Source organism: Syngnathus floridae, chromosome 20, assembly GCF_059516105.1.
Source record: "Syngnathus floridae isolate MCC-2025c chromosome 20, RoL_Sflo_1.0, whole genome shotgun sequence".
Classification (NCBI taxonomy): Eukaryota; Metazoa; Chordata; class Actinopteri; order Syngnathiformes; family Syngnathidae; genus Syngnathus; species Syngnathus floridae.
Genome location: NC_142432.1, coordinates 79,338 through 88,293, shown reverse-complemented (window position 1 = coordinate 88,293; position 8,956 = coordinate 79,338). Strand labels below are relative to the sequence as shown.

The 8,956-nt window shown below is 50.5% G+C and overlaps 1 protein-coding gene across 1 annotated transcript in view; it reads left to right on the top strand.

The window, feature by feature from the left end:
* LOC148380567 (sickle tail protein homolog) overlaps positions 1-8,956 on the top strand; it is a 46,424-nt gene that overhangs the window by 5,335 nt on the left and 32,133 nt on the right. Inside the window, exon 2 of the mRNA XM_088362875.1 lies at positions 587-933. Within this exon, the coding sequence (XP_088219001.1) occupies positions 852-933 (82 nt within the window). The 5' untranslated portion in view covers positions 587-851. The remainder of the gene's footprint in view (positions 1-586; positions 934-8,956) is intronic.

Here is an 8,956-nt window from a genome sequence, read left to right as displayed (position 1 = left end):
CTCATTTATTTATTTACAAATTGCTGTTCACTTGGAGTGCTCGTTGTCTGTGACCGTGCAATGTGAAAGGATCAACAAATCCATTTTTTCCAGGTTTCCTGAAAGCTGAAATATTTAGAGGGACAAGGATTCGATCTGGTGTCTGGTGGATTAAAAACAATTCCAAGCCTAGAGAGAAATGAATTATCAATCAAACCAACGCATTGGCAACCTATGACTCCATAAGGTCACTCTACTGTCCTTCCACCAGATGGTGCTGTTGACTCCAGATAATGGATGCGCAGAGCAGCCGTTCAAACAAAGTGTAAATCAAATTGTTCCCCATTCAAATGTTTAAACGAACACGTTCGAATGATTACATTTAAATATATTGTACCTTAAATTTAAAGGCAACGGAACTGTTCTGAAAGTCATGTACTGAATTAAAAAGAATCATTTCACAATTAAAGTGGGCCGCGTAGACGTTTTCAAACTTTTGCGTCAATTGGGAAGTTTTAGTCATTAGATAAGTGAACTATTTGGTTGCGTGAACGTTACACATATTTAAAAAGGAAAAAAAAGTCTGACGTGCAATTTGTATTTGCAGCAAGAGCGACGTCCCTCCCTTGGAGCGGCGAGGCACTGGTGGCGGCGATCGAGCTAATTGGAACGCAGCCGCCCGACCGCCCCCCAAACGACGCAGTTGCGCTGGGCTGCCGAACTTCGCTTGTCTCCCAAATAGAGAGAGGGACACCAAGAGCAGCACGTAAGCAGGCAAGCAAGCAGCCGGCGGTGAAAGACATTGGACATGTAAAAAAGAGAGAGGTGCAGCAAGCCAGCAAGCAAGCAGCCGGCGGTGGAAGACAGTGGACATGTCGCGGCACCGCGTGCAGTTCGCGGACCTCCCCGCAACGAACGAGCACCGAGGAAGCGGCGGCTACGGCAAATGTTACAGTAAGCCACTGTTTTTCTTGTTATCCACTAATACTTTGTGGATTGTTCGAGATGCACCAATGAAATCAACCCTGTGAAAAATATCTCTTAAGAGCTTTAGACTCCTCATGGCAATCATGTGAAATCATACTCATTTGGTTGAAGCGCACTCAATGACAGTGATAGCTAGTTGAAGATGCAGCTGTTGGCAGACCAGAGGAAATGTATGTTTGGGATGATATATTTAGTATATATAATTATGCCGCGAGTCACAGGGCGCTGCTTGACTTTGAACTTGTTCTGACGTTTCCCAGGAGAAATTCGTATGTCAATTAATGTTCACCGGGCACACCTTTTATTAACTAAACAGGCAGTGTTTTAATGATGGTTGTATTATCCTTGGCCTCGGGGTGCTTCAGTGGTTAGTTGGCACATGTTCCTCACAGTTGCGGGGTTGAAATCTCAATTCTATCCCCCCTAGTGTGGTGTTGACAAATATGAAGTGAAACATCTTTGATTGCTGGTTTGTCCATCGAGGTCATGATGTTGCGTTTGATACTAGCGACGTTTTGATTTAAATTGCACTTGCGTCTTTCAGTTGATCTGAGTGCAATCCTCTCCGCATCATTAAATCATTCAAGTTTGGAGGCCACCGAGCGGAGGATCTTCCTTGCTCGCCACCCTTTTAAAAGTGAGCACTGGCTGGCACAAGCATCCCGGATGCACGGTGCACATGCACGCTCATCAGAAGTGGCAGCTGGCCTTTACGTGCTCCTCCCTCCCTCCCTCCCTCCTCAGGTGTCCTCTCACGTTGACGTTCCTCTCAAGATTGCCGCCTCCGTGCTGTACAGCCATCCAAATGTCTTTAGTGCTTTGGACGAGGCGCACGTGATCTTTGCCCCCGTGCTGCAGCATAGCGGCAACGGGCGAACTGGGCCCAGCCCGTCCGTCCGTCCGTCTCCACGGTGACGGGTTGAGCCGCGACGCAATGGAAAATTGCGGAGCGTCATGTCATCTCCGGCCGGCGGCAGGGATGTGTTTTTGTGTCGTGCAGCGCTTGGCTTCATGGCTGAGCTGAGGTGACATCATACCGCAATCTCACTTCCAGCCTTTAAAGTAGACATTTGATGTCTAATGGACTTTTGAAATGAGACACAGCGGCTGGTCTTGCTATAGAAAATGGAGGTGCGGACTTTTTGGATTGCTCCTTTCCGACTTCTCGGCTCCCCGGAGTGCCCGCTTAGCGAGTCAATATTGATGTATTCTCGCTAATATTTCGTTAATATCTCAGTGCCTTTGTGAGCAAGGCGCCAGAGTGGACCTTTTTTCGGACTTGTCTGGTAAAGGTGGACGGACGATTGGCGTGGAGCGGAAGCGCCGCTTGGGCCGGAGATTGGCGGGCTAAAGCAGATCTAAAGATCTGCGCGTGTGTTGAGCAAAGCGGCTATGATGTCCGATTCCCCGCTTAAGCCCGCTCAAAGCCCCAGACACTCGCCCAGCGATTGGAGGACGGGCGGCGTCAACAACTAGCTTGTCGTCCATTCCGGCCGGGGATGATCAAGTGGAAGCGACACCATCAATGGTTTGTCTGATCTTCACAGGAAGCAGCCCTCCCTCCCTCCCTCCCTCCCTCCGCCGAGCCAAATGAAAAGACTGGAGAGCAAATGAGTATTTTGGTCTTTGAGAGCAACCACCTGCTTGTCATTTTAGCCCTCATCCGTAGATCATGGCTCCAATTGGCTACTCTGGATGGATCATTCCTGGGGGAAACGAAACATTCTCCACTGTATTTATTGCTCCCACTTTTTTCTTCTTCTTCGCCCCTTCACACATGTCTGCCATCTTCTGGGAAACTTGTTCTTCTCTAGCAATAATGAAAGAAGCTTGGCAGCAGCAGCAGCCGGATTAAGTGACTCTCTCTTAAGGGCTCTAAAGTACGCCGTTTCAACACGACGCCGTGGTGTGGTGTGGTGTGGCGTGGCGTGGCGTGGCGTGGCGTGGCGTGGCCTTTTCCTGCTTGAGAGCAGACTGATGCTCTTATTTGACGTTTTTTTTTTTCTTTTCTATCTCCCTGCAATGACCTTGACTTTACCAGTTGCTCCAACAGCGATCCCAAAGGACCTCTTGAAATCTCCCCACCCCACTCTCTCATCATGCTCCCATTTTGTGCTTCAATCAGCATAATGTACTACACAATACTTTGAATGTGGCTGGCTGGCTTTACGTTGCACTTTTTCCCCATAGCAACGATGCTTAATGGCATCGTGGGCGGGCGGGCGGGCGGGCGGACGGACGGACGGACGGGGAAGAGTTGCAGACTGTCATTTGTTTGTGATGGTCCACTTGAGTCGCTTTGGGCTGACTGACGTTTAGCCTCGGACGCTCGGCATTGCCATTGCGCTCCGACCTAAAAGGCTCTTCAAGTGTGTGTGTGTGCGCGCGTGCGTTCGTGCGTGCGCGGCCGGCCGCGGGCATTGCGATGATATGGAGAGGAAGCAGATGCTTTAGTCCCCCTCCAAGCCATGTCAGGGGAACAATGAAGCTCACCTGTTCTGCCAGCGACAAGTGACTTCTCAGCGGCGGCCTATTTCAATTTTTGTCTGGCTCCGGGCCGCCGCAGTCGGGCCGCCGGCGGGATTCGCAGAGGAGTAAACAAACTCTTCTATCACGTTTACGGTCGCCTCAAGACCGAGAGAATCCGAAGCCTGTTAACGCGCGAGTGATGGATGCCGTCTGGCCTCCGAGCCGTAGCCCTGAAATACCTGGCCCCCGCTTTATAGGCAATTAGAGACGAGCAGGTTGTATTTGTGTCTGGATAGGGAGGGAACTCCGCCGCCTGCGCAACAACTGCGTTGTCGTCCGAACCCGTCGATGAGTTGATGCCGAGAGCTGAGAACGAGGCCTATCGCCGGCATGTCCTCAAATGCCACATTGGCCCGCGTGGTGCCCACCATGGTTTTTAATGACTTTCCAAATCAATCAAAAGATCTGGGTCGCCGCCACAGAGGTCAGACACAAAAGAATTCCCTCCCTCCCTCCCGCATCTGCAGTCCTGGCTTGCTCTCTCTTTTGCTCTCTCCTGAGAGCGTGACGGATGTGCTACGTCTGCGTTTGACATGACGTACAGAATACAGACATTTGCTGAGTCAGCAAACATGCGGGTTAGTGAAAGCGAGTAAGTACAAAAGAGGTTCATTCACCATGAGGAAGCAGGCGCACGTGCGTGGGAAGACGTGCGCTGCTGAGAAAAGGCCGGCCCACTTTCTCTTCCGCCCTGAGAGAAACCCCTTGAAGCCCAGCAGTGCAGTGGCACATTCATTCGTAGCACTTTTTTGTATTTTCTGCTGATAGCCAGCCGTGCGTGTGCACCGGCGGCTGGCTCATCAGCAGCAATGTGTACAAATGAGCAAACAAAATCACGTAATTTTTTTATTCAGCACCTCCTGGCAAAGTTTGTAGGGGCGAGCCACTTTGGAAAGTCCGCAGCATGCTAAGGGCTGGCTGATCCATCACTCCTGACTCTAATCTGAAGACAACGAGGCTTTTCTAACCCCATTCCAACCGTATCACATTTCATTCAACTCTATGCATATGTGGAGCAGGCAAATGTGTACGCAAATGTGTACACTTTGTTGTAGTAGAACCTGATAAGAGATAAGTTTCAGTGAGCTAGCTAGCGAGCGGCTTGGTTGGTTGAGTATGATGCTGTTTTTATGAAAGAAAAGGCCGACGTTTATTTGCATGACTAAAATGTTGTTCCGGGAGGTGTACCCGCAATCCCCCACTTTGTCGATTGCGCCTCGGAGGCAAGCAGCGGTCATGACTTAAGCTCGGCTCTCAAAGTTGAAATGTGGCAAGGAAAGTGGCTTGCTCCTGACTGATGGAGCTCTGCGCTTGGTCTTTGATGTTCCAAATGAGGCTCAGGTTGGGGCCAAAGCGGCCGGCGGCGGTTGAAGGACCCCAGCGGGCAAAAGGCTCGCCTCCCTCGCTTTAAAGCTTTATCATCTCCTCGCTTGTCTTCAATCGGCCTTCTCACCGCCTCCCGCGTCTTCCGGCCACTTCGTCAGTGGCTTTGAGTCGGTCGGGCTTTGTAGACTTTTTGGAGGGACCTCCTCCGGCCCTCAGCACGTAGATAAGGTTCGGCCTTGAAAACTCACCCGGGGGGGGGGGGGGGGGGTCTCGTATGGCTCCGGACGCAAGGGCCAGCCGGAGAAACGTGTGTACGCAAATCTGTGATGAGGTCAAAGGTCAGAGCAGATGTCAAGCAAGGGGCGGGCCAGACTAACCCCTGACCCAGGTTTTGAAATTGAAGGTGAATAAGTAACATGTGTGTTTGACTTTTCCCCAGACACATTTGACGTATTCACGGAATGGAACAAAGAGCCACTGTGGTGGAAAATAGCATCGATGGGGAAAAAAACCTTCATAGGTCAGCAATAGGGGGAAATTCGGCTTTTATCTCATTTTGGATTTGCCTTAGGATGTTACGACTCGCTGAGGGCAGAAATGAAGTCTTTTGGCTTTCCCCTGAGCAAGCAGGCGGGCGGCAAAAGCAGAGCCCGCTACAGCTGTTCCCCACGCTGTCATTGGTCGCCATCCACCTCAAGTCGAGCGCTCTTCATTCCTTTCTTTGCCTTAAACCACCGGAGATCATAATGGAGGCAAGTGGAAAAAGAGGTCTTTGGAGCGCGCGTGTGTCAATCTTTCCGAGAAGCGCTTTTAAATCTTGTCCCCCGTCAGATGATTATCTGCTCTGTCCTGCGTCGGCCCCGACCGAACCCAATCGCTGTTGGCTCAGCATGTTTCGGCTGCTGACTGCCGCGTGTGTGTGTGTGTGTGTGTGTGTGTGTGTGTGTGTGTGTGTGTGTGCGTGTTTTGCTGGACTTCCTGTCCTTCACCGTGGCACCGATGCCCCGCGTTTGCTGTCGGCGCACTTGACACGTGATGGGATCGGCGGGGTCGTCCATCAGCCCCTGCTTGTTCTTTGCATCCAAGTGTTCCTCTTTCGTTCTCGTGTGGTCATGCGTCTTTTTTTCACTCGCGTTGTCATTTGCATGTCAAATGGAGGCAGTGCAGGCAGGAGTGACTAATCAGGCCACACGGGGGCCCCAGAGAGAGAAGCCAGCGACAGCGACACACAACTATGGATTGAAAGGACAATGGCATCCAAACATCAATGTTTTTCTTTTCCACATGCTCTTGTTTATCCTCTACTACAATGGTCTTACTTCCTGCTCTGCTTCTGGCTATCAGCTGACTGTTCATCGACAAGACTGGGAGAGTCCCCCCAGCAACTTTATTTTGTTCCACTTTCTGTTCAGTCAGCAGGAAATGGCCCTCACATGCCCGTCCGTTTCACTTTGGATTCAAACCGCGACACGCCGAACAGTTGCGACCCTAACCCTCAATTTGGGTGAGACTGTCTCGTCCCTGTGACTGAGCGAACGTTCCAATTGGTATTTTAAAAAAAAAAATAAAAGAGTTACAGTACACTGAAAAGTCGCTGATAGAATATTGATTGCTTGTTCTGCTGAGAAACTGTTGGTGCTCTAAAGAGTTGTTATGCCTCTGTTGGCGCATCAAATCAAATGACCTCATGAGCCAGCAATTTCCCATAACGTGTTTAGTGTATAGATTATTTATTTTTTTTTTCCTGCCGTAGCGCATCGCAGGGAGCGATCGCGATTGAAACTTTTGTCGTCTTAGCCGCAGCGCTGTTATTGGGCAACTGTTTGAGTGGCTGCTGGTGAGTAATGACTCATGATATGGCTGAGGGATGGAATGTCTGCTCCGGCCGGGGGCAGGCAAAACATCGACTTGAATCCTCAGCGGGGACCGTGCGCCTCCAGACGAGCACCCCCACCCACACATCCAGATGCTTCCTTGACATTCTGCTACCTTTTTTACCAGCTACAATGTGGCTTGTCACTGGAGTAGGACACCAAAGATGTACACAGCGCTTTTGCTATGTTGGCTCTGGAAAAGCCACACAGTGTTTCCTCCAGCCATGTCCTACCATCCAACATTTCCCCTAACAATTGAGGCACAATTCCTTGACCCTTGTGACTACTTTCCTGTTAGCCTGGGCTTTGCTATCGCATCATCAAAGTATTTTCATGACAAAAATTGTTGAGGACTCGAGTTGACACGAGTCAGCCATCTTGTTCCCAATCTTGACGAACGTCGAGCTCAGCTTCTTTGATCACATGATGTTTCTGTTTGCTCTCCTCTCCTTTGTCTGAGTCACTTAGAACATAATACAGGGGTGTCCAAGTCCAAAGTGTCCGCATACCAAAACATCAACCCCCTAACGTATTTCGATCAACATCGCGGCGGTATTTACGGTTGTCCCAACCTGACGCCGTTAGCCAAAGCTAACGCTGCAGCTCTGCTTACCTTTAAGATTTGAAATGAAAGTGCTATTGGCACATCTTATCCCCCTAACTTGGAAGTTATGTGCGGGCAAACACGATACAAGTAGTTCAAAAAAAACAAACAACAAAAAAAAAACGACTCTCATTTTCAAAAATAGGCACGGAGCTAAAAATTCGACTGGCGTACAAGCAATTCCAAACGAAATAGACCGTAATGTGACAGGCTGGAGTAATATGTCAACACTAGCCCGTATTATTTGCCATCAAGATCCAATTCACGATCTGTCGACAGTCTTGTGTGGAAGGCTGAAATGACGAGCTTCTTTCTCTCAAGGCGCTGCTATTTCAAGCCTTTGAAGTGGGCTCTGCCTGACTTTTCGTAGACTGTACAGTAAGTAAGAAGTGGCTTCTTCCAGGCTGGGGGAGCCTTCCAGTGCGCACGGCACGGCACGGAGCGAGCGCTTTCATCTGCTCTTAACGCACACAAAGCGCAAGCTAACCATTGGAGTCAAACCCATATGCAGTCCTCAGTTTGGAGCTAATCCCCGCTAGCTAGCATGTTGCTAGCGCAGCAAAAGCAATCCCCGCCGGTGACGCACGTGCCCAAATCCGTTTGCCATATCCAATGGCTCGCTAAAGGCACGCAAGCGGCTCTATCCTCTTGCTTCCCAAAAAAAGTCCCACGAATTTCGAATCCCAGTGTGTCATGGCCAGGGGACCGACGTATGTAGGTCAATCTGCTTTGCCTCATCCAAAGCCATGCAGATACACATACGTATGTGGCCATCAGATTAATATGACACATCCATACAGTTGTTGCGCATTCTGGAAAATTGATCTTTCCATCGTCGTTTTTCCCCGTTGAGCAAATAAGTCGCTTACGCAAAATGTGGCTCTTCTCAAAGTGTTGAGGTTAACTCCTTTTCTGGCGTTTGGTCAGCGAGCACGCAACGCAACGCAAAGCAACGCAACAGCGTCGCCCGTGTAATGTAGCACATGAGCAAAGTGTCGAGAGGTATCCAGGTGCCTCCTGTCACGACCCGTCCGTCCGTCCGTCCGTCTCCAGAGTCCAGCCACTGCTATGAAATCCTCTTTTGGTGTGGAAAGCCACATCATTTGGCAAACGTGGCTTTGCGTGTCGCTGGCTCCTTGCAATTTGTCAAACCAGTCAAATGTGTTGTTGTTTTTTTCTCCCCCTCTCGGAGAAGCTGTGATCTTCTCTTCCTTGTGAGCCAACTTGTGCTTGCGCACCCCCCTCCTTTTTTCCCCCCTTGTCACAGCTGATGTTTCGGGCGCAGCAAATCGCACAGCCAGCGCACACGCGCGCTCCGCTCTCTCCTTTTTTTAATTCTCGGCTCGCTCGCCCGAGCGCCATTCCCGACTCGGCTCGCCACCTGACATTTGCGGAGGAGCGCAAAGCGTCTCCGGGGACAAGAGACCAAAGAGTAGATGATGGATGGAGGGAGGGAGGGAAGCAAGCAAGCGGAAGGAGAGAAAGCGCCACGAGACCGAGCCCGGCCACTGAACCCGAGCCACGCACGCGCCCATGACGCCGAGCGGCACATCTGGAACAGCTTGGGCGGCTGCACCTGAACCGGGACTTTGGCTCCTTTTTCCACATTGACCTCTTGAAAGCGGGATCTGGTCAGGAAAAAGAAGAGGAAGCAAAG